We start from the raw sequence: 26,992 nt of genomic DNA on the forward strand, positions 1-26,992 counted from the left end.
ATGATTTTATTTAATTACTTTGGAAACAAAACCCCCAAATAATGCCTGAACCCAAAAGATACATAAAAGTGGCCAAAAATATTTTAAAATAATAGATTTGAAGATCATTGTAGTTTTTTTCTTCATGACATGGGTGCTTTCAGCCGGAGAGTAAATTACAAACTGTAATTTAAGGCAGACGCTCGCTCTGGGGCAGCATCCGTAACGGCTCCTGGGAAAATCTTGTCGTGTTGGGAACACCTCTTCCCAGTTGGCCTGGTTGGCTGGCCCAGGGAGGGGCAGTCCTGGAGGTGGCAGGTAAGGAGCAGGCCCTGCCGTCCTGTCACTGCTCGTTCTGCTGTCCCTCTGTGGCGGAGGTGGACACGGATCCCTGGCCCTTGTTGACGTCACTGATGCATACCCACTGCCCGTCGACCGACTCCTTCCACAGGGTCACCTGCAAGCCAAACGCACGCAGCCGGTCACAGGCCTGCCGCCCTCTCCTCTGCTGTCCTCCTGCACTGGGTCCCCATCGAGGATGAGAGCTGGCATCCCCACTGAGAGCCACAGAGGCTTGTGGGTCAACAGGGCCCTTATCTGGGTTCCCCATTGAAATCCCACTGAAATGAATGCAAAGGAATAAAAGTTCGCACAGATAAAGAAAAAAGGAGTATAAAGAACAGCAGCGGAGAGATGGTGACACTGTGAGTAACGATGGTAGAAGCACTGAAGGCTGTTTAACCAAATGACACAGCCACAGGGAGAGGGTTTGGGGTGACTGGAGCAGTGGTTCTCAAAGTGTGGCCCCCACATTGGGAGCTTGTTACAAGTACAAATTTTTGAGCTGTGTTGATTTAGAAACTTGGGGTGGGCCTGGTAATGCGTGCTTTCACAAGTTTAACAACGGAAAGCGTGAGAACTACTGCGGTAGAGGAAGACAACAGATGAATAAGTGTTATTTCCGTATGAAGGTAAACAGCAGAGGAAGCAGCTAAGAATTGAAAAGTTTTGTCCCTGGAGAGAGGACTAGGAGACTGCATTTTTAAAAATCATAGCCTAATAAAAATTGCTTCAAGTTATGTACGTCTGTTACTTTGATAAAAAATAAAAAGAATGATTTCCAAGAACTTCTGCTTCAGGAACAAACTTTACTCACTGAACGTGCCCTGTGTAGGATGCTCTAAGAAGCTACCCAGTTCTTGGAGCAAAGGGGCACCATGCAAAGAGCAGTATTGTGAGAGTTTTGTAAGACAAGCTTATAAAGAAGAAAAGGAGCCAGGAGCATAAAACCACAGTGACAGAAGACCCGAAACATGGAGTGTGCAACCAGGCACTTGCTTACTGCCTTGTAAAACTTATGTCAGGGCTCACAAGGCAGGTCGGGGTTCCCTGGCCTATCCTGGCTGTCAAACAGCTGGGTGCCAGTCCTGACCCTAGTACTCACTAGAAACAAGGAGGGCTGGGTCAGTTGTTCTCTAAGGGCCATTCCAGCACCCAAACTCTATGGCTTTGAGGTGGCGGCTGCTGGATCTTTCTGGGACCATGGTAGATGGAAAGGACACTAGGGTGGAGTACAAGCTGCCTGCCGAAACGAAGTAACAGGCCAATGCCATCTGCCTAGCTGAATTCTCCTCTAAGGCAGAGGCTCCCTAACTCTTCAGGCAGGTTCCAAATGGAGTGGTCATGATGATTTTTTAGTACATTTGCTCTGCTCCCAAAAAGTATGACTCTGCTCTCTGTCCTGCCCTGTGCTGGCCTTTGTTTGACTGTTTTTTGGTGGCTGATCGGGCTCACAGAGTGGCAGCACAAAGCAGACAGTGGGTATGGAACAAGTACTCATGAATGGTACTAACTTATAAAAACATGCCTCCTTAGTGTTTGCACAAAATACACCCATCTTCCCCCTTTATTTGCGGGCTCTTTTACATACGTGCTTACTTTTTGGCAGGCCTAACTGAAAATCACCATGAAGATGAGGCAGCCGAAGGGTTAATGGTGGACACTTAGGAAGTGGCTTTGTTTTAACCTGAGCCTGATCATTGGCTCTGCCACCCAGTAGCACTGAGACTCTATACAAGTCAAATCGCCTGTCAGCTTCTTTCCTCATCTATCAAAGGGGGACACAGTGCCTCTCAAGCGGCTGTGAGATTTAGTTATGGGATCGAGAGACATGACCAAAATGCAGTCCTCCTTAAGGTTCCTTCCAAGCCTGAGAACAGACGGAAATGTCAACTGCCCCCTCCAGTGAGCAAAGTAAAGACAAGGAGGGTCCCGTCCACCGTGTCACTGGAAAGGGGTGTACCTTATTGTCTCCCCCCGACACGGCCAGGATATTGGCTGTGATGGACCAGCTCACATGCCACACCACATCGTTGAACTTGTGCAGCAGTTTGGGAGACCATGTACTGCCCGAGGCATCATCACAGGTCCAGATGAATACACGTCCATCCTGGGAAGAGACAGGTTAGCCAGGAGATGGAGGTGGGACTCCCCCATTGATGACGGCCTCCCAGCCTGGAGCCACATGGACTTTTCTGCATGAACAGGATGGGTAACTACAAGCCAAGGACTTCTTGGGAGTCCACAGCTTTGATGACCAATTTCCAGCCCAGCATCTTGCTTTTACCCCTTCACCTCCAGGAACGCACTTTGAACTGGTCAAGAGTCTCCTAGATTCCTTTCGTCATTTCAGATGTAGACTTTCTCTGCATTGGTAATGCTTAGATTTTCTCTAGGGTTGTTCTTAGGCCTGCCTGTCACTTCTTTGTTTGGGCTCCCTTTTGCTGTCTACACTTTCTCAACTGAATGGGTATGGCTGTCTAAAAACTGAGCTCCAAGAATAAGAAAGGACAAGCTAAAAAACAAAACAAAACAAACACACACACACTTAAGAATCCCTCTGAAATTTAGAGCCAAACAAAACAGGCTCAAATGCTATCAAACACCCTGCTTAACACTCGTCTAGGGTGGTGGCAGCAGATGATTAAAAAGGCTTGTCCTTGGTTTCACTTCTGTCACCTGTCTGGGGATGGTGGCTTAGGAAGATGAGTCCACAGTCTCAGAATTTCCCAGCTCTGGGCCCTGTGTGGGAACACTCAGAATTGCACCTGGCTCCCCCATTCCCTATGTACACAAGGGTTAGGAGGGGCACTGGTCCGGAATTTGGTCCCCTCTTGGGACTGGCTCCATCGTAACAATTTTATCTCAGTGGAGGCAAGCCACTTGTGGCTTCTAATCAAGACTCTACTGCATGATGGCCTGACTCCATGTGCCCCTTATCTTTGCCCTTACCTTTCAAGAGGGCTTTCCCTCTGGGAGACCGTAAGGGCTGATGAGACCAACTAAAAGATTAAACAACAAGGGCTCTCACGGGGCTGAGCTGACCTGGGAGCAGCTGGCAATGGTACTGGTTGGCAGACCGATGGAGGGGGCCCAGGCCACGTCGCGAACCCAGTCACTGTGTGCTTCCAGCTTCTGCTCCTCCTTCCACTGGCCGTCCTCCTCCTCCCTGATGGGGAGACCAGAGTGTTATGGATTGAATTGTGTCCCCCTAAAATGTGTGTCAACCTGGCTAGGCCATGATTCCCAATATTGTGCGACTGTTCACCATTTTGTCATCTGATGTGATTTTCCTATGTGTTGTAAATCCTACCTCTGTGATGTTAATGAAGTGGGACTGGCAGCAGTTATGTTAATGAGCAGGACTTAATCTACAAGATTAGGTTGTGTTTTAAACCAATCTATTTTGAGACAGTAAAGAGAAAAACCACCAGAGAGATGGGAACCACCAAGAAAGCAGTGCCAGGAGCAGAGTGTATCCATTGGACCCAGGGTCCCTGTGCCTGAGAAGCTCCTAGACCAGGATAAGATTGGTGACAGGGACCTTCCCCGAGAACCGACAGAGAGAAAAAGCCTTCCCCTGGAGCTGGCGCCCTCAATTTGGGCTTGTAGCCTACTAGACTGTGAGAGAATAAACTTCTGTTTGCTGAAGCCATCCACTTATGGTATTTCTGTTATAGCAGTACTAGATAACCAAGACACAGAGGGACAGCCCAGCACTTAAAGAAACTCTTCAGGAAATGCTCTGGTCCTCCACAGCCAAAAGTCAGCCCCAGCCATTGGGAATTAGGTGGATAGTAAACATGCTTGAGCAAAGGGCAAGTGTTTTTTTTTTTTTTTTTTAATAGGATATCTTTTGATACATTGTGAACAGTATTTTAATGGCAGGAGGAAAAAGAAAGGTGACCTTGTTTCTTGTCAGCTGTGGGTGAGTCATGGTAGGTAGGTATCAAGGGTAAGAAATACTCCTCTGGAGAAGCTCACGCTACCTCACTTACTTCCACAGCTTGATGAGGTTGTCACAGCCGCCTGATGCAAACTTCTTGATGTAGTTGGGTTTCTGCCCCGGTGGCTGGTCTATGAGGTTTCCGGGTACAACAGCGGGGGCCCAGCTGACAGCGTTGCAGCCAATCTGTAAAGAGGAGGAGCTGTGGTGACTCTGCCCTTGGACTGTGCTTCTGCTCACCCAAGGCGTCTGTCCACTCCTCTGCACCTCCAAGACTGAGTTAGGTAGGGCTACTGATGTGATGAACTAAGGGTTAAAACCAAAATCACACCTGTTGCTGTTGACTCACTTCTGACTAATAGCAACCCTACAGGACAGAACAGAACTGCCCCATGGGATTTCCAAGGGGTGGCTAGTGGATTTGAACTGCTGACCTTTTGGTTAGCAGCCAAGCTCTTAACTACTTTACCACCAAGGGCTCCAAACTAAGGATCAGACACCCACAATTCCCCCTCAAATATTCCTAATAGTGTGTGTGTTTTTCAGCAGCATACATTTAAAGCAGGAGTTAGGAACTCTCGCTGAAATTTAAGAACATTTTTCAAACACATGAAAGTAGAGCTCATGGGGCCTGCCTTTAAAAAAAAAATTTATTATAATGTAAAACACATTCAGAAAACTGCAAGCCATAAATACATGGCTTAATAAATTACTCTAAGGCACTCTTGTAACCACCACCAGGTCCAGAAACAGCACTCTGCTACCCATCCAAGAGGGGGCACTGGTGGTTCAGTGGTAGAATTTTCACCTTCCATGCGGAGACCCAGGTTCAATTCCTGGCCAGTACACCTCACGCACACCCACCACCCATGTACTAATGGAGGTGTGTGTATTGCTACAATGCTAAACAGGTTTCAGTGGGGCTTCCACGCTAAGACAGACTAGGAAGAAAGCCTTGGTTTATTTTAGTAATCAATTGTATTTCAGAACTGTAATCTAGATCCTAGCCAGGAGAAGCCCGAGCATCCCATGACCTGCAGGTTCCAGGCTGAGGTTAAATACCCCTGGGACGGCAGGGTCATTAATGTGCAAAATAGTCAGTAGATTTTTTACTATGGTTGTAACTGTGAAATGTTGAACAATGAGACATTCAGTAAGTGAAGAATAGGTGTATACATTTATGTTGAAGTCTCTCTAGTCATTTTTGTTGTCTGAAGCTTGTTCTCTAGTAGATACCTCAGAAAGGGATCATGGGAACAGTCTCTGAGTTTTTGCATATTCACAATAGCTTGTGTTCTTTATACTTCAAAGGTATTTAAAAAAAAACAGCTTTGTGGTATAATTTACATACATTAACTACACATAAAGTGCACAATCTGATGAATTCTGACACTGGTATACTCTGTGAAACCATTACCACAATCAAGATAACAAACCTACCCATCACCCCTAAAAGTTTCCTTGTGTCCCTTTGTAATCCATTTCTCCATACCCACCCCACCCAAAACCTGGCAACCACTGATCTGTTTTCTGTCACTATAGATTAGTTTACATTTTCTAGAATTTTATATTAATGGAATGAGAGTATGTACTCTTTTTTGTCTGGCTTTTTTTAGCCTAACTATCTTAAAATTCATCCATGTTATTGTATCAATAGTGGCTTTATTTATTTTATTTCTGTAGCATGGGTACAGCACAATGTGTTCATCCATTCATCTTGATGGACATCTGAAATGTTTCAGTTTTTGGCTATTACAAATAAAGCTGCTGTGAACTTTTCTGTACAAGTCTCTGTGTGATCCTGAAAGTCAATTTTGCTTATAAATCATCAGCTCACACTTCCTTTGCCTGAGTTATCTTGAGTGTTAGCCCTTCTGCATAAAGCACTGCTGTTAAAAAGTACGTTGACCTAATTTCCTTTCCCTTAGAAGTCATATGGCTCTTTTTTTCTAGATGTTCAAAGAACCTTTTTTTTTTTTTTTTCCCTTCTGAAGTCCAGTAATTTTCCTAGAACAGGTCTTGTTGTTGACTCTGGGTTGACAGCCTCACAGCGTCTGCTCTCTCAATATGCAGTTCCTGTTTTCTTGCTTTGGCCTTGTTCTTCAGGGACTCCTCTTATCCATGTCTATCTTCCTTGCCTGTCTTCACTACCTGTCACTCTCAAAGCCTGAGCTCTTCATTTTTCTAATGTTTAAAATTTTCCTTTGTCACATCCTATTTCTCCTAAGGGGTTATCTGTTGTGCTTACTTGCCCTGTATCCCTTCTAACTTAGTCTTTTATTTCTGAATAGTTTTAAATTGCTAATTCTTCCTTAGTTCTGCCACCTTATTTCTGAGTTTTTCCAATTCTGATTTCTGTTTTTTTTTACGTCTTAGGTAACTTTTAAAATGTCTCTTGGCTTGTTCCGGAACAGTGGGTGACGTTTGGGTTCTGCTCTGTGGATGTCCTTCTAGTGTGCTGGCACTGTCTGCAGGATGCTATTCTGCTTTATTCTTTTTCTTAAAATAACTTTGTGTGTGATTCCACCTCAGGAACTTTTATGTTGTTTATTTCTATGTGATATTAGTTTTCCTGACAAAATAAGGTTCAAGAAAGCCTTTCTATGTTCAGCACTCTCTTTTGTTTTAGTAGTGTTAAGAAATGTGGCAGGTCACTTTCTGGGTTTCCCCAGCTCTGTCCCCACTTTGGTCCACATCTTCTCTTTTCTTTCTGTGCCCCCAACTGGCTCAATTTTGACTTCACTCTCAACAGTTTCTCCACACAAAGACCCCCATCCTAGAAAGTCTGGTGAGCCACGGGGGCACATTTCTCTAGCCCCTCTAGTCTTTCTTAATGTGGCCCCCTTGCACTCACCTGGCATTACAGAGGGCAAAACCCCTCCCAGTCATTTCTCCAAACATATACAAATGGCCAATAAGCACATGAAAAGATGTTTAACATCATTACCCATTGTTGTTAGTTGTCGATTCTGACTCATGGTGACCCCATGTGTGAGGAGTAGAACTGTGCCACAGGGTTTTCAAGGCTGTGACCTGTTGGAAGCAGATCACCAGGCCTGTCTTCCAAGGCACCTCTGGGTGGGTTCAAACCACCAACCTTCCAGCTAGTAGTTGAGTGGTTAATTACTTGTGCTACCCAGGAACTCCTCATTACTCATTAGGAAAATGCCAATCAAAACCATAATGAGATACCACTAGGATGGCTGTAATTAAAAAGACAGACAATATAAGTGTTGCTCAAGATGTGGAGAAGGTGGAATGCTTATACACTGCTGGTGGGAATATACAATAGTGCAGTTACTTTGGGAAAGTTCGGTAGTTCATCAAAAAGTTAAACATAGAGTTACCGTATGATTCAGTAATTCCATTCCTAGGTATATACCCAGAGAACTGCAACTGTATGTTCACACAAAAATAGGAACATGAATATTCATAGCAGTGTTATTCGTAATAGCCAAAAATGTACATCAACTGCTGAATGGATAAACAAAATGTGTATATCCATAGAATGAGATATTATTTGCCCATAAAAAGGAATGAAGTACTGCTACATGCTCCCATGTGGATAAGCCTTGAAACTGTTATACTGAGAGAAAGAAGCCAGTTAAAAGAAACCAAATACCGTATGGCTCCTTTATATAGAATGTCCAGGATAGGCAAATCCATAGAGATAGGAAGTAGATTAGTAGTTCCCTAGTAGTTGCCTAGGGCTAAGGAGGAGCCCCGGTGGCGAAGTGATTAAGAGCTCAGGCTGCTAACCAAAAGGTCGGCAGTTGAAATCCACCAGCTGCTCCTTGGAAACCCTATGGGGCAGTTCTACTCTGTCCTATAGGGTCACTATGAGGTGGAATCCACAGGACAGCACATAACAACAACAACAACAGGGCTAGAGAGGGATAGGGATACGGGATTTTTTTTGGAAGGTGACAAAAAATGTTCTGGAATTAGTGCTGGTGGCTGCACAATTTTGTGAATATACTAAAAACCACTGAATTTTATACTTTAAGAGGGTGAATTTTATGCTATATGAATTACATCTCAATTAAATAAAAACCAAAAAGAATGTCTCCCAGTTTCAGCTGCTGTTCTCAAACTGGCCTGCTCTTCTTTCTGGTGGCTACCTGATGGCTGGTTTGGGTCCTCTTCTTCTTAGGTCTGTTGAAAGGCACCTGTTGCTTCCTTCTTCCTCCTGCTCAGATCCCAGTACCATGCAGGTCTTGTGGCTGCAGGTGGTTCATTCCCAACCATGTGTATTTTGGAGTTTGTGGGAAGACCTTGGTACCCAGTTTTGATGTAAAGGTTGTTCAAGAGGTTTCGGTTTTGCTCCCCAGTTGCTGTTGGTTTTTATGTGGAGATTTGGAGAGACTGAGAAGCTAGGATGCCTCCCGCCACCGTCTTCCCACAAGCCTCTTCAAGCCTATCCATTTATGCAAGTAGGGGGAATAGATGGGGGTTACAGAGCCCCAAGCAACAAGGTCCCCAGACAGGCTTCTGGGACCTTGAGGGCTTAGTGGGCTGTGGGGTTTTTCTGGATCCCCTGAATTTGAGAACTACAAAAGCACAGCAGAAAGCTTTAGGGTTAACAGCTTTAAATTTCTGTCTGGGTAGATCTCAGAATTGTTTGGAGCTATCAAAGCCTCGGACTCTTACGTGAAGGCGTTGAAGGCACAGATTTCAGGGTTTGAATCCCAGCATAGTGCCTTCTGAAGTCACTTCCTTTTTCTGAGCCTCACTTACCTCATCATAAATTAGAATGAGACCTCTTACTGTGCAGGGCTGCACATTTGTTAGTTTGTTCTTTCAATTACACATGTTTGTGAGGGTTATCTGACAAAAGTTCTAGAATACAGTAGGGTTCAAGAAATGTGTAGTTTTTCTCCCCAATGTCCACAATGCTTGCTCAGCTATTTCAACCTGAACGTTAAATGACCAGGAACACAGGAAACTGAAGTCCTATAATGCTTTTTATAACACCACTCAGTTCTCTGGAGTCCCAAAGGCTATTGGAAGGCCTATCAACTTGAGGTGTCCATAGCAAAGGTGGCAGGTGGGCAGGCTGCTGCTGCCACATCCCCAGGGCCCCTGGCTCTCCCTGACCAGCACCAACCCTTTGGGAGCTGAATGAAGCTGGATGCAGCTCTAGTCTGGCTTCAGAACAAAGAGCATAGCTGATCAGCAGCTCCCTCCTGGCCCCATGCACAGCAGGGACACTACCCCTGCCACTCTCTAGAGTGTCTAAGGAAACACATGGCAAGGCAACAAAGCGACCCTCTCCATGCGGGTGGGGTCTGGACTTACGGTGTGAGCATTGTTGATCTTCTTCACTTCCCACTGGCCTTCGCCGGTGTAAGTCAGTAGGGAAATAGCCCCATCGGAGCTGCCGCAGGCCAGGATCAGGCCATAGTCGTGGGGCGCCCAGCATACAGAGTTTACTGCAGGAGGGAGTGACACAGTGAGCAGGAATAGCATGGACCAAAGTTCCAGACTTTGATTTCCCAGATTTACTGTTTTACTAAATTTCCAAAATACTGCAGGGACTACAACAGGCAAGCTGTAATTTTGCCAGTTAAGGACATTAAAAGACACTAACAATCCTACCACTAACTACTATCATCATTGCATAAACTAAAGCCTGTCTTAACAAAAAAGTGAGAGGGACTATACTCTGAGAACAAAGGCCAGTATTTAAAATAAATAAGCTTAGCCTTAAGAAAAACTCACCATGTTGTCTTTACTTTTCTCATTCTGCTGTGGACTGGATTTAGGTCTTGGGACCTGAACTCAGCTGTGGACAGACTAGCTGAAAAGCCAGCCAAAGGCCAAGGACAGACAAGAAGCATCACAAGGAGGGAGCTGAGGCTTCAGCCAGGACAGAGGCTTTCCCACCCAGGGCTCCTGGCCCGCCCCTCCAGGTACCTGAGGAGTCGTGTCCTGTGTGCTCGTGGGTCTTCTCCCAGGTGCCGTTTTCCTCTTTCCAGATGATGACTTTCCTGTCGTAGGAGCAGGAGGCCAGGATGTTGCCATACATGGGGTGGGCCCAGGCCACTTGCCACACAGGACCTTCGTGACTGTAGGGGAGAAGATCAGAGGCTGCTCAGAGAAGTGGGGAGCCCACAGTGCCTCTGTCAGGCACTGTTTTGGACAGAACTGAATGGCTTCCTTGGTAGGCTGACACAGTACCTCAGAACAGAACTGCTTAAGAATTTCAACTATAGAATGCTACAAAGGACCCTCACTGGGCAGTGAGGATCCTGAAGCCCAGAGAGGCTAAGCAACTTGCTGAGGTCACAGAGCCATTAGAGCCAGCCTCCTTGACCTGACCAGGCAGGAGGTTCATTTGGCCAGACTGCACCAGCACCATCTGCATCTATGGTCATCAGCACAGGTGTTCCTCCATCTAGGGTTTGCATCCAACATGTGCTCAGTAAGTATTTGTAGAGTGAACTGCTATTCCTCCCTCCAGACAGTTGACTTCTTGAGGAAGTGGTATCTCTTCCATTTTTCAATTTTCCACTACTTTTAAAATTTGTTCAAAAGGCATGTCTTTCTTTTCTGTTTTCTTCTGATCCTTATCCATTTACCTGATAAGTATCGACTCGTATCTACTCTGTGCCACGCTCTGTACTGGGCCAGTCCTCTGATCCAGGGGAGGGTCTGTACCACGGCCCACAAGAGGCAGTGTCTAGGAGCCCAGGCTTTTTCAAATCCTTAACTTTTGACCTGAGGCAAGGATCATATCCTCTGCATGGCTTAGTCTCTATATGAATACTTCCTTCATAGGGCAGTCACGACAGTTAAACATTTGGGGTAACTCATATAAACAGCTTAGAACAGTGCTTGGTACAACAACAAAAAACCCAGAAACAAAAAACCACTTAATACCTGGTGGCTATCAGTCCTGCTCTTTGTTTACTCCTTCACACTACGGCTGCAGGCCTTAAGAAGGAGCTGCTAATGAAACCGTGAGTAGACTCAAATTTCCAAAAATTAGCATAGTTTTAACTGGGGCAAAAAAGAACGGGGTGTGAATATTTTACCCCTCCAATATTCACACCTTTTGAGCATAAGGACGGTAGAGCAGAAAGGACTGAGTCACAGCAAACGTGACCACCTCAGCCAGTGCTGGCAACCAGGCCTAAGCCTAGCAGCTCTCTGCTCAGCCAGGGTCTCCTGTACAGGGTAACTGGCTCCTTGGTCACTTGATTCTTGACACACAACAAAACGGTAACTTCTAGACCTGTTGCCCTAAATGGCTGATGACGTATATATTTTTTAGTTCAGTTAACAAACATGCACTGAGGACCTACTTGTCACGGGTTCTGAATCTCTTTTGTGCAGCCTTGTGAAGGCTATGGACCCCTTCACAGAATAATGGATAAAATATACAGAGATAGGATTATAAAAGGAAACCCAATTATAATGAAATAGTTATCAAAATGTTAAAATATTATGCTTCATAGTGATACACGGAAGCCCTGGTGGCATAGTGGTTAAGTGCTACGACTGCTAAGCAAAAAGTCAGGAGTTTGAATCCACCAGGTGCTCCCTGGAAACCCTATGGGGCAGTTCTACTCTGTCCTATTGGGTCGCTATGAGTCGGAATTGACTTGACGGCAGTGGGTTTTGTTTTGGTTTTATAGTGATACATGTGCATTTTATGAATACATTCTAAGTATCAAGCTCTAGTGGTGGGTCCAATAACCACTGTAATTTCAAAGTAGGGATGAGCATAATGATACTTTGAGATGTCTGAAACGTGACATGAAATTATCTATGACTTCTATTGGTGTCAGAGGGACAGGTACCATGACTACTACTGTGGTTTCTTGCCTACATCCATAATCGAAGGAAACGCTAAGTATCAGAGTCACTGAAAATAAAGAAGTGATTTTTTTCCCACCCCAGGTCACCAATCCTGAATTCTATTGACAGAACCCTGGGAGATCAATGGAACCCAAGTTAAGAAGACTAGCGATGTGAAAGGCAGTGAATTGAGGGGAAAGCAGTAGAGGTGTGGCCATATGAATGAGAGGGCCAGGGTCTCCTAAGGAATCCTAAGAGGCAGTAGGGTAAATCAAATATTTGTAAATATTCATTGAACACCTGCCACGGGCAAACGGGCAGCTATGGTATTTGGGACATTATTCTTACACTTTAGATCATGAGTGACACTTTAGATCATGTGGGCTAAACCTGCAAAAACTGTTATTGTTTACCACTTTTGAAGGTAACAACAGCTGCCCTTACGGAAGGCTTACTGTGTGCTGGGTGCTGTGTCCTCACAGGGCATGCATTACCTGGGTGGATACGTTCTGTGGCAGAGTAGATCAAGGTCCAAGAGAGGTAAACCGACTCACTTCCCAAGGTCCTCTAGTGGGTCTGTGGATGGCAGATCTGGATTCACTCCCGGACCCATCTGTGCCCCTACCCATATCACCCTGGGGCATCTGCTGAGGTGGCTGGGGCCCAGGGGTCCTCTCTACTAAACACGCTGAGGGGCTGCTCTGAATCGAGTTCTCATCCTTTCCTTCCAGGCTTGAGGCCACACCATTCATTCCTTGAGACCTCCCTAGAGCTGGCCACACTTACCCCCTGAGGTCGGCAATGAGGATCTGCCCTCCATTGCGCACATCGAAGATTTTGACGGACCTGTCGGAAGAGCAGGTTGCCAGGCGGGTGCCATAGTAGTCCATCTGGGCATCATGCTGCAAAGGGAGGATAGCTCAGGAAGTCTGCAGGCTGGGTCGGTGGGGACAGGGCATCTAGTCGGGACCAGACTACCTGAAATTAATCTACTCTCAAAGAGAGTATCTACTCTTTGATAGACAAAATCTTTCTGAAAGGTACAAAACCAACCATACCCAGCTGATTTTCAAGATTCTTTACATACACCAGGAAAGGCCCTTCAAATCTTGTCTTCATATTGCTATGGGAGCCTGGCCTCCCTCTCAGGGCCCATCCTGTTCTTAGGCTCTAGCCTGGAGGATCAGCTCAGCCCCGATGCAGCCCAAACTAGCAGGCCTCTGACTGACTGGAGGCCTAACTGGGTCCTCTGTGACATACCTCTGGACTGAACACGGGGTTCCATTTAGGTTTTCGGGGTCCTCCTTCCTTCTCCAGATCGTTTGTGTACCTCTGCCCCTGGGCTTCTGCCTTACCTATGTCGTAGCAGTGCACCCAGAACCCCAGACTCCCCACTCTCAAGGAAAACAATGCTTTAGTGTCGCTGGTCCTATGGCTCATGAATCAAATTCCTTGATGCTGACTGACCATCCAGATCCAGGTTGGGCCCTGTCCATGGCTTCTTGTCCATCTAGGGTAGGGCTCCTCCGAGGCACTAGACCTCCTGCCCAGGCCGATAACCACCTGTTCCCTCCTGGGTGCTGGATGGTCTATTCCAATGGACACTGCTTTCCTTAGCTGTGCCATTCTGTTTGCCTCAGTCATCCCTTTACCAAAGGAAACATGCTGATTCTTCTTTGGAAGTCAACCCCTCCATCATTTCAGGGCTTGGCTTCCTGGGAGTCAGGCGGTGGAGATGCGAAGACAGCCCTCTACACGTGTACTTCCAAGGCACTCCTGCAGACTGCCGCCACACCCTTGGGACGATGTAGGGCACAGTACCTGAGAGATTTAAATCCTACCTCCTTTCCTACCTCCTTACCTGACCTGATGTGCAACCTTTGAAAAGTTGCTGAACTTCCTTGAACTTCAGTTTTCTTACTTTAAAATCGGACTAACGATGGTATTTACTTCAAGAGTTTTTATAAAGGTTAAATGAGATATTGAATGAAAAGTGCTTAGCATGCGGTTGACACTTAGTGAGCAGGCAAATGTTAGGCATTACCACTTTGCCTCATTTGTTCCTCACAGCAACCCCATACAAGTAGGTAGCTCATACATTATCTTGCCCACGTTGTTGTTATTAGGTGCCATCTAGTTGGTTTCTACTCATGGCGACTCTATGTAAAACAGAACAAAACACTGCCCGGTCCTGTGCCATCCTTACAATCATTGCTATATTTGAGCCCATTGTTGCAGCCACTGTGTCAATCCATCTTGTTGAGGGTGTTCCTCTTTTTCGTTGACCCTCTACTTTACCAAGCATGGTGTCCTTCTCCAGGGACTGATCCCTCCCGATAACATGCCCAAAGTACATGAGTTTAAGTCTTGCTGTTCTTGCTTCTAAGAAGTATTCTGGCTGTACTTCTTCCAAGACAGAACTGTTTGTTCTTCTGGCAGTCCATGGTATATTTGATATACTTTGCCAACACTATACTTCAAGGGCATCAGTTCTTCTTTGGTCTTCCTTATTCACTGTCTAGCTTTTGCATGCATATGAGGTGACTGAAAATACCATGGCTTGGATTAGGCATACCTTATTCCTCAAAGTGACATCTTTGCTTTTTAATACTGTAAAGAGGTTTTTTGTTTGTTTTGTTTTGCAGATTTGCCCAATGAGGAAATCGAGGCTGGCTCAGAAAAGTTAAGAGAGTGGGTAGGGAGTCTCTGATTGGGCCTTCTTACTCATGGTACCATGCTGTCTCCAAGGAGGCGTGGTCTTACAGACAGACCACACACTACAGAATCCAGGAACATATACAACTCTTAGACCAGGCATCCTCTCAGAAACCCGAAAGCAACTGCTGGCTGGGTATGTGAGGGAGAGAACCCTGGGATGAAACCCTGTAAGCCTACTGTCCTGGGCGGGAATGCTGTTGTCCAAAGGCTGCGTGGACTGCCAGGTCCTGCATGAAGCAGTGTATGATTTTTTCTGCTGGGACTTTAACCTTTGGACCCACTCGTGCAGCCCTGACCTCTCACACTGAGCCCTGTGTTTGCCTCTCAGGAAGCACCCTCAGTTCATGACTCTGGCTCACAGGGCCTCGCCTGGCCAGCTGTCTGTGGTGGTCCTGCCTGGTTCTGCCTTGGGCTTTCGCCACGGCTTCCCTCTGCCTCTGTAGTGAGTCATCGTCTTGACTCTCCCTTCATGTTCCCGCTTTCAGCCCCCTTTCCAATGGGGCTAAGAGGTGGGAGCAGAAGGAAGGCAGGTAGGAAGACTACTGTCAAACCTCCGCACCCACTCAGCTAGAGGGCTGAGAGCCACGAGCTAAAACCATTCCTAGGTTCCTTCCACTAAAGGTGACCAGACTGCCATAGCACTGCCAACTCAGAGGACATGTCTGGGCTGACTATACCCTCTACAGCTACAGCCTAACTGGCAGAAGGCTGCAAAGCCACACCTTGGCCCATGAATGATCAATAGAAAGGAGTAATGAAAAACACAAACTGTGTCCCTTCCCCAGAGGTGCCCGTGTCCACAACCTCTGTGGGTGGGCTGAATGAATACTTACAATCATGTCCTCGTGGGAAGTATCCACGGTGTTAATTACTGACACCTAGAAGCAAAATATTTTTGGTAAATTAACTGATGGCAGTTAGAATGCAATCTTCTTATTAAACCCACCAACCGTTTCTAAAATTCTTGACTGCCATTTGTTCATTCATTTAACAGTCATTCTTTTTGCCAAGCACTATGCCAGGGACTGGAGACATAGACATGAATAAAAGGTACTCTTTGCCCTTGAGAAGTTCACATAAAATAACCCTAACGTGGCATAAGTAGATGCCGAGGTGGTGGTGGTAGAAGACATGAACCGGGGCTTAGATGATGAGTGAAATTTGCCAAGTGGCACAGGGGAAAAAAAGGACAGTCCAGACAGAGGGAACAATATGAACAAGGACAAAGAGGTGTGAAAGAGCTTGATGTGTGTAGGGGAACAGCAAGCAGTCCAGGCAACCACTGAGGTGAGGAGGACCTTGAGAGAGCTTATTGGTTCCCTTATTGGGTGACAGAGCCCTGATGTTCTGGGCAGTTTCTGTATAACAGGGTTCATACCTAAGACTTGCAGACTTGATTCAAATTCCTTCTGAGGATGCTCCCTGGTCCATCACCTGTGACAGACCTGAGGCTATCACCTAATGGGGTCTAGGACTGAGTAGTTTGTAGGGCTAGAAGATGGCTGTCATGGTCTTTGCCTTCCTACCCATGTTTCAAGGTCCAGCTCAAATAATACCCCCTTCTGGACAATTCCCAGATCCTCTAACTAGGTGCACTCTTCTGAATATCTTCAGCACTGAATGTCTACAACACTCCATGTTATTTCTTCTCCCCACTAGAAGGTGAGCACCCTGGGGTCAGGGTCTGAGTCATCTGCCATGTTTAACCCCCTCATATCATCCAGCACAGTGTCTGCAAACAGAAGGAACTGAGTGACTATTCACTGAATGAATAAATGAGTGAACAAAACTGACCACTATTCTTTAAATTTTTTAGGATGGAAAAGGGCACTGAAAAGGAAGTTTCAATTTGGAACTGATATTTCTAACCGTTTCCCCTATTTCATCTTTCCTGCACAAGCCCTGCAGGGATAAAGTTTGACTTGACTTTTCAGAAAGGTGGACACTGGAAGAGGACGGCTGCAAAGCAGCTCAAAAGGTACACATCAAAAGAGCCCAGGTTCTTTCATCAAATGCTAGACTCCCTAACAAGTGGGTGCACAAGGTCTGCGAAGAGAAGTAAGGACGATAAGAAGAGTTTCCTGTGTGTGCAGAGTTGTCTAGGTTACGAAGAGCTTTCACGTGTGTGCTGGGATGTACGAAAGACAGAGTTAATCAGGGCTGTCTAACAGATTAAGGAATGGAAGCCTAGAGTAGAAAAGCACTTGCTACAGCCACAGAGCTTAGAATCAAGGCCGATCTCCTATCTCCCAGCCCACAAAGCTTCCCACTCCATCAGGCTGCCTATTTAGAACATCCCTTAAATCCAATAGCTGAAGGCTGAACAGATTCAGGAAGAAAGTTTACTGGGAAGTAGTTCTATACCAGATCATCAAAAGACCTTAGAGATAACCAGCGTTTATTTCTAACCGCTCTCATCCACTAGCGAGGGCTGGTTAACAATGCTTCTGAACCAGTGTTGTTGTGTTTTTTAAAGCTCTGAGAGTACCTCCTCCCGAGCACCTGGAGTTATGTGGTCCTTTTTAAGAGGCAACACGCAAAACAATTCAGCTCTTCAGAATCAGTTAATGAGTTAAAAATTCATTTAGAATGAGCTGAATGTCAGAGCATAAGAGACCAGCAGCTGAAGAATCTGAGGCCAAAAGAGGCCGGCGATTTAATACCAAGGCTGAGCCTTCCCCTCTGAGCAAGAACTAAACCCAGTGTCCTGACTTCTGGGTCCACGCTGGCTCCCCCATGCCTGCTGATGAAGCGCAGCCGCTTTCCTGACAGCCTGCGTTTACTGAATCCCCACTCGGGGCCAGACTCGGGCTCAGGCTGGATGCTTTCAGCTCTCAGCTCTCGTCCATCCAGTCTTTCCCTCAACGAGGACGCGTCGCGCGAGTGCACACCGTGGACAGCACGGAGATAGGACACTCAGCCCTGCCCTCGGAGTCCTTCAGTTCATCCCTACGTCAGTTTCCTGCAGTGTCCCTCGCAGCTGGGGTACCTTCGGGGGACCCAGCACCCAGAAAGTCGACAGACATCTTTGCTGGGAGAGGGAATGGCTAAGGGGGTTCGAGTCTCAGCTCTGCCATTCAGCAGCCGTGCACGAGGCTTCAGCTCTCAGAGCCGCGAACTTCCTCGTCCGCACAACGTCGATAGTAACAGGCCGTCCTTCGCCGCGCGGCCGTCACGAGCGACGCCTGGACCTGACTGAGCGCTGGGGGAACAGCAGCTGCCGTGCTGCACTGTCGTTGTCTTTAATTGTTGAGGAGAGAAGGGGAGACGCGGCAGCCGCGCGGCCCGCAGAGCTCCGGGGCGCCGGCGGCCTCACGCGGGCCTCCTCCTCCGCCAGATCCCCCCACCCCGAACCGGCGGCGGGGGCTGGAATCACCCCTGCCCGGGTGGGAGCCTCAGCGCGGCCGAGGGACCAGCGAAGGCCAGCTCTGTCAGGACAGCGACCGGGGCCCGAGCCCCACTCGGCATCGCCGGCCCCGACACTCACCATGGCTGGTGCGGCGGCAGCTCCCGGCCTCGGACGTGGCAGCTCCCGGCGGCACCTCCGAACGCCCCACTTCCGGCGCCGGCTGGCAGGCCGTCGGGCCGTGGCTCAGGAGCCTCCGAGCAGCAACCCGCTCCGGCTCCCACGAAGGTTCCGTGCCTTCCCGAGGCCGCGTCCCGCCCTCCCGCTGCCCCGCCCCTTAGCCTCGTCCTCGGGAAGCCAAGGCGGGACGGCTCTGGTTTCCACGGCGTTCCTGACCCGGGACCGTTTGGAATCTGAAGCTCTGTCTCGCCTACCTTCCTGAGCAGCCCTTCCCTTTTCTTCAGACGCATCAATGAAAGAAAGGATCCTTAACTCCAGCTTTTCCAGCCTCCCTGCGGTTCTGGGTGCGACCTTATGATGAACTTTGTAGGTCGAACAATTTGGGGGCGGGGGTGAGTAGATTGGTGCTAGCCTCCCTTTTTGGTTAGCCCATCCTCAGGACCAAGGGCTGGGACAAGGGGCAAAAAAAGCTGAAACCTCTTGCCCCGCCCTCCCCAAGCCGTAGGTCCTGCGCCTCCAAACTGCTCCTTCTCCACAGCAGTCCCGGGACCCAGGAGTCTGGCCCACCAGGTAGATCCCCAGGCAAGGAGAAGCCAGGCTCCTGCAGCTAGAGCCCGGGACCCAGCCCCCAGTTTTCCAGCCCGCTCCCCCGCTGCCCAAAGGAGGGAAGCTGAGGGCTCCCCACAGGCACAGGGAGAAACGCTGCGCTTCTGGCCAGAGCCTGAGGCCCAGCCTTAAGCCACCTCGGGACTTGAAGGAGGCAGGGGACCTAGAGTGGAGTCTATGCTCCCCTTGGATAAGTCACAATCCTTCAATTTCCTCCCTTGAACGTGAGGAAAAGAACCCTAGCTGGAGACAGTCACTGCTTGAGGGAAGATGTTAAAGCTCAGAGAGTGTAACTGACCCAGACTGGCAAGGAGCTATGGAAGGGGGCCCAGAAAAGTGGGGTGCTACAGAGCTTGGCCAGACCTCCAGGTAGCAAACCACCACCCATCCCCACCCAGGAGTTTAGGACTTATATTTCCCTCTAGTGTGCGTCTCTGTGTCAGGGGCGTGTTTAGGGTGGGGCAGGAAGCAAAAGGTGGGGGGCCTCTTGGTCCTTCTGTTCTTCAAAGGACAGACCCTGCCCTTGGGTTTGTAGCTGCACCCACTGATACTCTGGGTGATAAGGTCAAGGAACTTTACTCTCTGAGCCTCTCTTTCCTCAAGTGGGAAACAGGGATAATGGCATATTAGACATAATAGAGTTTAATGCGTGGGGGCATTGTTGTTATGAAAGAAATGCCCTGGTGTAGGTAATGAAGTTGAAGAAATTGGGGATTTGGGACAAGCAATGGAGCTGTATCTTACTCATTGAAATATTTGCTGGTGGCCTTGAAAGGCATAATATAGAGGTTTAGAATACAGGTTCTAGAATCAAGACTGCTTAGGTATAAATACTGTATCTCCTGCTTCCTAGGTGGGCACACCTTTCACCTCTCTGGGCTGCTGGGTCCTCCGCAAAGTGCGAATTATAATAATACCTACTCCAGAGGTGGATGTTGGGATTAAATGGGCCCTTGGATGTGAAACAGTGTTTGGAAGTTGAATGGGCCTATGGTGCTTGATCTGGGCTTTAGTTGTCCCTGAGAAGAGGCTAGGATCTAAGGAGTGTGTGTGTGCTTGCACATGTCTGAGACCCCAGCCCTTGGCCCAACATTAGGGACTGTTTTTTAGTCTGGGCACGTTCTCTTTCTCTGCTGATGCTTGGCAGAGGATTTGCAAAGTTCAGACTCTTGGGTACCAGGCTCCCCTCTGCCTCCCTCCTCCTCAGCAGGAGATGCCACTTTACATCCCATGTCCATATGTCCCACCCCCTTCCTCTGGTTGATCCCAGAACCCATGTCAGGCCAGTCTTAGCTGTCTCCAATGTGTGTCCCCTCTCTTCCTCCTACAAGCCTGTTTGCCCCTGGATCTTCTGCTCCTCCTGAGGCCCCTTCTCCCAAGGCCTTGTTCTCTGGGACTGTGGACCACTCTACATGGAGAATTAGTGAGTGATGGCAGGCTACACTTGTCTCCCTCAAATGGTGGATTTTCAGCTATGAGTAAAAGCACTCCCTCTAGAAGGGGGGACCTGGTGGGAGGAGAGAGGGCACCCACTGAGCACTGTGCCCTTGGGCCAAGTGCATTTCCCTCCCAGGGACTCAACTGCCCTCAGTTCAAATTCACGGAGGTGGGGGGGTGGTTTGCCCAGCTGTCCTTTGGAAAAAGGCCTTGTGATGTGTACCGTGTCTGCATTTCCACATGTGCATTTATTGTTATTGCTCAGTATAGTGTTGAAAAGGCAGACAAATCCCATTAATTACAAAGAGCACAAGCCAGAGATACAGAGAAATAAAAAGTGTACAATAAGAGCACAGTCACTTCCCAGCCCCAATTGCCCCAGACCCCCCAGAGCCGGGGAAGCTTGTGGAAGCTGGAGGTGGCACCATTCTGTCGCTACTCTGTTATAAAATATGTGCACACAAGAGTTAGCAAAGTGGCTACCCCTGAAAGTTCCAGCTCTGGGAGGGAGAGCACCACAGGCATTACAAAACATACTTAGGGGGCTGGGAAGGGTGGTCCCTCAGCTACCTTGCTTTTGGTGGAAAGGGTGATGGCTGAAGCCCAGGGCCCAGGGTCACCCTCCCACCCACCCTTCACCCCTGCTTGGGTGGGTAGGATCTCTACCTTGAAATTAGGAGAGCTTGATTTGGAACTCAGAAAGGCCGGGGAATTTCATGCTGTTGTCTGATTTAGGCCTTGGCTCTGGAAGACCCCAAAGCCCTCAAGAAACCCCCTCCCCCAGCACAGGAGATTTCAGACACTATGGCAGGAGAGAGGTTTGGGCAAGAGGCTCATGAGAGTGCACCAGGTGGCAGCCTCCTCTAGGTAGAGCAAGAAGGAGAGGGGCTGTAGGGGTAGAGGGTATGGTCCTGGCAAGACATGCTGCATCCCAAAGGGCCCATCACACAACCTCTGAAATCAGCTCAGGAAAGGGAGATGGGAATCAATGTTTCTCCACGATGAGGATGAGAAGTACAGACAACTGGGCCACACATTCTGCCTTGCAAAGGTCTCTACTAGCTAGCTCTGGTGCTCCAGGTCTAGGACAGATTACTCTTTCTCATCTGGGCCAGGGGCGATGGAGGGTCCCTCCCAGTACAACGAAAGTGGGATGACTCTTTCCCAAACTGAGATTAGGTGGGGCTCAGTGGTCTTCCTGACAACTCCTGGGTTTAGGGGACAGGCGAAATGATGGGGGGAACATTCAGCTTCCCCTCGAGGCAGGAAGCCTTTTTGGTTCCCCCTTACAGGACACGGTGTTGCCAGTGGCCCAGAGTGGACAGTAACTGCAACGGAAGGAAGATATTTGCACAGAGAATGGCAGGGCCCAGGATTTAGGGTGAGAGGAGGGCAGGGAGTGGAAGATTAGGCAAAATTTTAAAAGTTTACTTGGAAGAACAGATATCAGGGAATGACCAGAAAATTCTGTAAAAGAGTGAAGCAGACTTGCCCCATCAGGTAGTAAAATATTATAAAGCTACATTAATTAAAACCATGTGGCTGGTGCCAGATGAGACACCCAGAGAGAGAACAGAATAGAAATTCCAGAAATCGACCCAAGTAATATAAGGTGTCAGTACATGGTCAAAGTGGTATTTTAAAACAGTTGGGGAAGAGAATACATTATTCGATAACTGGGATACCCAGGTTCAGACAGGCCCAGAGTTGTTGCTCTAGTGCAGTCACTGTAGCTAGTCTGGTCTCAGAAGCAGGGTGCCCTCCCTCTTACCAGCTCTGTGTTGTGGTGGGCTAAGAGGGTATGGTGAGGTGCTGGTGGGAGCAGCTGGGGCTGCTCCAGAGTTGGGAAGGCTCTGCCCGAGTTGCAGAAACTCCTTAGAGTCTTCCCAGCACACCTGTGAAGGCGGGGCACTCCACAGCCCCGGGAACCACTGACTGAGGCTGCCTGCTCTTCCCTCATCTATTGAGGGCAGCAAGCTGGGGAGCTGAGACCTCCCACCTGCATCTGCCACCTTCTCCGGGGGCCCTTGTTCAGATGGTGCAGTCCCAGCTAGAAAGACGTATACATTATAGAGCACGTCATACTTACTACGTTCTGTTTGATGTTGTTTTTTGCTTTTTTTTTTAAAACCACAGACATATCAGAACCACAGTGAGGGAGTAAGAAGAGTCAGCAATTGAAAGCATAACCATTGCATAGTATTAAATGAACAGAGACGGTGAGTTCTTTATTTACAATTATTGTCTAGATAAAAAAATTCATAAAAACAGATGAATGGTCATAAATTATTTACCCCCTAGTGGGGCGAACTGCCAAACGTACCCCATGCTGCTAGATATAGGACGCAGAGTGCAAGCTTTATGTACTACAGTGAGTTTTGACAAACCAATCATTTCCTGTGTGTGTGGCGGTGTATGCAAGTGTGAGAGTGAGGGTGTACGTGGGGGAGAATCTGTCATTCCTGACAAGAAGAGACCAACCCTGACGTCGGAAATTCTTGGTAGCTTCCATCATTCCCTATTTCCCAAGCAAGGCTCCACTCACAGAAGCCCCTCCTGGTTTCCTTGCATCTTGGCTGTGGAGGAACAGGGAGCATGGTGTCACAGAATGAGGTTACAGACACATGATTAGAACGAAGAAGGGGAGAATGGGAAACCTTGAGAAAGGAAACTCCAAAAAACGCCATGTTCCGAAACTGCCCTGTGTCTCACCCGTGCGAGGCTTTCCTTCCTCAGAGGAGCTCAGCGGGCTGGCTTTTGGTGGTGCTTGTAGCTGAATCCAATAAGCACATCTGAGGGTGGGTCGCCCCTTCGGGGGTGCAGTTTCCTTTCCCGGATACATTCAGAGCTATCTCGTCATGACGTTCAGGTGACGGTCTCTCACAAAGAAGGCCCTCTTGAAAGCTCTCTCCTGACAGGAGGGTTTGGCCTTGTGGGGTTGGCTGACTTTGGACCCCAAGGCCTCAAGTTTTTCCACAGCCATCCAGACCTAGGCCCTCCCAGCTGACTATGGCTCTTTTCCCGAGGGGATCTCATCTTGTTTGTGGAAGAGTTCTCTGGGCCTGGAGAAGGGAAGGGGCCGGGCGGACACAGAACAACTGTGGGGAGGGGTCAGCATGAGGAATGAGTTTCGCAAGTGAGGTGGAAAATGTTTGGTTTTCCTCGAAGCATGGGACATCATCGATCATGGTATTCAAAATGTCTTTTGCACTGTACAAGTTTATGGAAAAAGATCATATGCTGAAAAGTCTCAAAGCAAACTTTGTATTAAATACAAAAGTTCTTTTATGAAAAAAGCTGAGACCCACAAAGTGCTTAGCAGTTAAGAGGCTGACATACAATTAAATAAGCTCTTATTAAGTGGGATTACTAGTGCTGTTATTGTTTTGGGGAAAAAATAACCACCTTTTTCTCACCTGTGATACCGCAGGGTTTCAGAATGGCTCTCTGTCTGGGAAAGCGAGACTTGCTGTTAAAAGGCTACAGTATATATTGTAACTACAGGAAGACAATTTGGTTTAAAAATCACACTGAATAATACATCTCAATATACACATCATAAAGTTCATTCGGATCTAAATAGTGCAGAGAAAAAGGCTATTTTTCTTCAAAAATAAAAAGAAAAGCAGCAAGCCATACTGATCCTCATCCATATGCCAACAGCTCATATGCTGCAACTTGTAAGGGAATAAACCTCTAAATTACTAACTGAAAAAAAAAATCAACACAATAGTATTTATAATATCTCCACACTACCCCCATCTCTGTACAGACAGCGCCAAAGAGAACCTAGTTTAGAAATGCTCTTGGTAAACTCAAGCGAGTTTCATTGAGAGAAAAGTCTTCAACCCTTGCTTCGTGGATCTCATCATCTTTGGGCCAGGATGGCCGTTAGTTTTGTAAACCCAGGAAGCCTTCTCTCCTCCTCTCCCTTCGTCTACAGAGCATGTTATGACATCCCTCCGGATGGATACTCGGTAGCGTTTGGCTTCTGCCTGAGCCTTCCCTTGGTAGTGACGTTATTGAACGGAAATAGCAGGCAAAAATCAGAGCATGGCTATTGTAAAACATCAAGGATGCGATCCAGGAGAAGTGTCTGTGCGGCTGAGCTGTCTGTACAGCATCTCAGCCACCAGTGTTCTTAAACCATACAAATAGCCAAAGACATTATCTACAGGTTTGTAAACAAATTACATTCTTCTTTTAGGACATAAATAAGTTAAAATAGAGCAATTTAAGCGGAAACAAGGCAACATGCCGGCAAAGAAATTTTATATATATCCATGTATATATATATGTGTTTATATATATATATGTATATATATATAAATCTACCTATCTATATGGACGTATACAGTCTTGGAGAAGTATACGTTGATATAGATAACAAAGAAATGGATATAACCTTGTGAGTGTCTGTGAAGTTCTTCGGTTCCATTGGTGCAAATCTACTAGGCAAGTTAAGCTCTGCAATTTCAAAAAGTTATTAAATTAATCTATACAACTGAGACCATGCTGCGCAAGCATTTCAAAAACTCACAGACCAGTGGATTTGATAGTCTCAGAAAAGAGTCCGTTTGCAGTTCCCGCCTAAGAAAACAAACCAAAAAAACCCCCTCCCCAAAGCCCCGAAAACCAAACAAGGGGAGGTCTGGAAGTGTACAGTACATTCATGCAGGGGACGCGGTGGCCGGGCGGGGGCATGGCTGGTCCGTGTGTGGGCGGGAGCCAGGAAGGGCTGCTTGGGACAGATGGCTCACTCCCATAAGCCCCCAGGAGAGATCCCGCCCCTTGCCTCCAAGTGAAAAAGAGTTCAAACAGCATCGCAGCCAGAGAAAGGGTCTGTTGGGTGGTAACGTGGGTTCTCTCTCCAGTGTTTGGTTTTCTGTTGCTCTTTGCTGCTTGGTGTCTTGGGTGCCTGGGTGGGTGGGTGCTCGGAAGGCGGGTGGCGGTGGGGTCTGTGAGGGTGGGCGAACGGGCGCCGCGGGTCCTCAGCTAAAGCGACGTCTCCAGGCTGTGGATGGGGCTCCCTGGACTTGAAGAGGTAGCTGATTTGCTTGTGTCGGTCGTCAGGTTGATCCCGCTGTCGATGGCGCTGTTGTTCTTGTTGAGCGAGGACGGCGGGCTCGAGTTCTGCTTGAGCGCAGCATCTTCTTCCAGGTCGGTGTCGTCGATGAGGGGGATGTGGGGCTGGGAATCTTCGATCCGGAATTCGGGATGAGCCATGAAATTATGGATGGAGGTTCGAGACTCAGGCTTTTCTAAACCTTCATAGAGAGAGCTACGGAACGCCTTCACGACGCGGATCTGCAAGGGAAGCACAGGGGTCAGAAGGACTGCCCTGGGGGGGGGGCTGGTAGCCACATTTGGGGGGCCTGGGGTGGGGGGACGGGCGAGAGAAGAGTTAGGACAACGGCAGGCGGCCGGAATCCAGTCCCTGGATTTTATGAGCATCGCAGGAGGGGAAGAACAGGAGTGGGAGAGGGCTTAGGTTATGTGCATTCATGAGGTGGTTGGTTTTTTTAAATTGCCTTGGTTTTGGCCAGGACTACAGTATTAGAAGAGGAGTCATCAAGCACCATCAAAGAGATATTGGGAAAGTGGTTAAGGAAAGCATGGTCCACTCCGGTGGGCACCCACACCTAGTGAGAGACTGAGCCTTATTAATTCTAGAGCAGAAGTTCAATCATGCAGAAGGGGAGAGGGCCAGGTGGGAATCAAGTAGGAAGGAGGAGAGGCTATTAAAAAGAATTGATTGTAAAAAAAAGACACACAGTTAAGAAACCATACAACATGGAACAGATTGTGTGCGACACACAGAAAAGGAACAAAAAGGAGACAGTTGGATGAGCTGGGATGGGAGAAGACACAAGGGCCAAACATAGAATGAGAACATCCAACCAAAGGCAGCAAAGCAAACTGAAGCCAACTCAGGGCTTTCTGAGGTGCAAAGCAGAGCAGCCAGAAAGCATGAGGGAGCTGGCAGAGTGGGGACACTCGGGGCGGGGAGCATGCCATGGGTGGGGGCAGGAACCACACGGCACACACAAACGGGCACGTGGCTACACTTGGAAGCCTGGACAATGTGAACGGAGGTCGTTTGTACCCAACGTTTCTTTCCTTCATGCATTGAGGAGGTAAACACTCGAGTATAGACTCAAAGCCCTGTTTGTGCTTTGAAAGCACAAAACGAAAAAATGGGGCCAGAATCAAACGGGCAAACCCAGCCTCAGGTGGGGTTCTGGGGGATGTGGAGCTGAGCCAGAAAGCAGCAAGTGCATTCATTTTCTGGGTTTCAGTCATGAACCCTGCGTCCTGGGCCTCAGCTCTCTTTCCTGAAGCATAGGGGGAGCTTGGATGCCAGTCCTCTAGCTAGTGGGAGACTTGAGTTTGGTGCCAGGACCATGGGCAGGCCACACTGCCTCTCTGGTTGTCCCCTGTCCTACCTCACCGGGTGCAAAGAGGGGTCCCTTCTCCGGACTTCCAGGAGGGGGAGCTGTGCCTGTCATCTCAAGGGGCTGAAGGGACTCTGGACAAAGGCACCTCCTTCTCTCTTTCCAGCCCACTCTGAGCTGCATGCAGCCTGACGGAGGCCCTGTGCTGTATGGCCATCTTCCCTGCAGAACAGCGGCCCCCAC

General features: G+C 48.1%; 2 protein-coding genes and 1 long non-coding RNA gene across 6 annotated transcripts in view; 1 reads left to right on the forward strand and 2 right to left on the reverse strand.

Annotated features, from left to right (window-relative positions):
• Positions 1 to 18,377, reverse strand: SEC13 (SEC13 homolog, nuclear pore and COPII coat complex component). Its single transcript, XM_049862314.1, has 9 exons — positions 18,273 to 18,377; positions 15,619 to 15,663; positions 12,854 to 12,969; positions 10,181 to 10,332; positions 9,563 to 9,696; positions 4,317 to 4,450; positions 3,364 to 3,487; positions 2,282 to 2,428; positions 1 to 436 (listed from the first exon to the last, which is right to left on the reverse strand). The coding sequence occupies exons 1-9, from the start codon at positions 18,273 to 18,275 to the stop codon at positions 323 to 325; spliced, it is 969 nt and encodes a 322-aa protein (XP_049718271.1). The 5' UTR covers positions 18,276 to 18,377; the 3' UTR covers positions 1 to 322.
• Positions 18,369 to 25,498, forward strand: LOC126063856 (uncharacterized). Its single transcript, XR_007514412.1, has 3 exons — positions 18,369 to 18,655; positions 22,491 to 22,573; positions 25,428 to 25,498. It is a non-coding gene; the product is annotated as an uncharacterized LOC126063856 (long non-coding RNA).
• The window catches only part of ATP2B2 (ATPase plasma membrane Ca2+ transporting 2), a 464,478-nt gene continuing 462,179 nt past the window's right edge, over positions 24,694 to 26,992 (reverse strand). For all 4 annotated transcript variants that reach the window (XM_049862310.1, XM_049862309.1, XM_049862313.1 and 1 more), the window contains one exon: positions 24,694 to 25,661. In XM_049862310.1, the coding sequence (XP_049718267.1) occupies positions 25,350 to 25,661 (312 nt within the window). In that variant the 3' untranslated portion in view covers positions 24,694 to 25,349. The remainder of the gene's footprint in view (positions 25,662 to 26,992) is intronic.

Source organism: Elephas maximus, chromosome 20 (assembly GCF_024166365.1).
Source record: "Elephas maximus indicus isolate mEleMax1 chromosome 20, mEleMax1 primary haplotype, whole genome shotgun sequence".
Lineage (NCBI taxonomy): Eukaryota > Metazoa > Chordata > Mammalia > Proboscidea > Elephantidae > Elephas > Elephas maximus.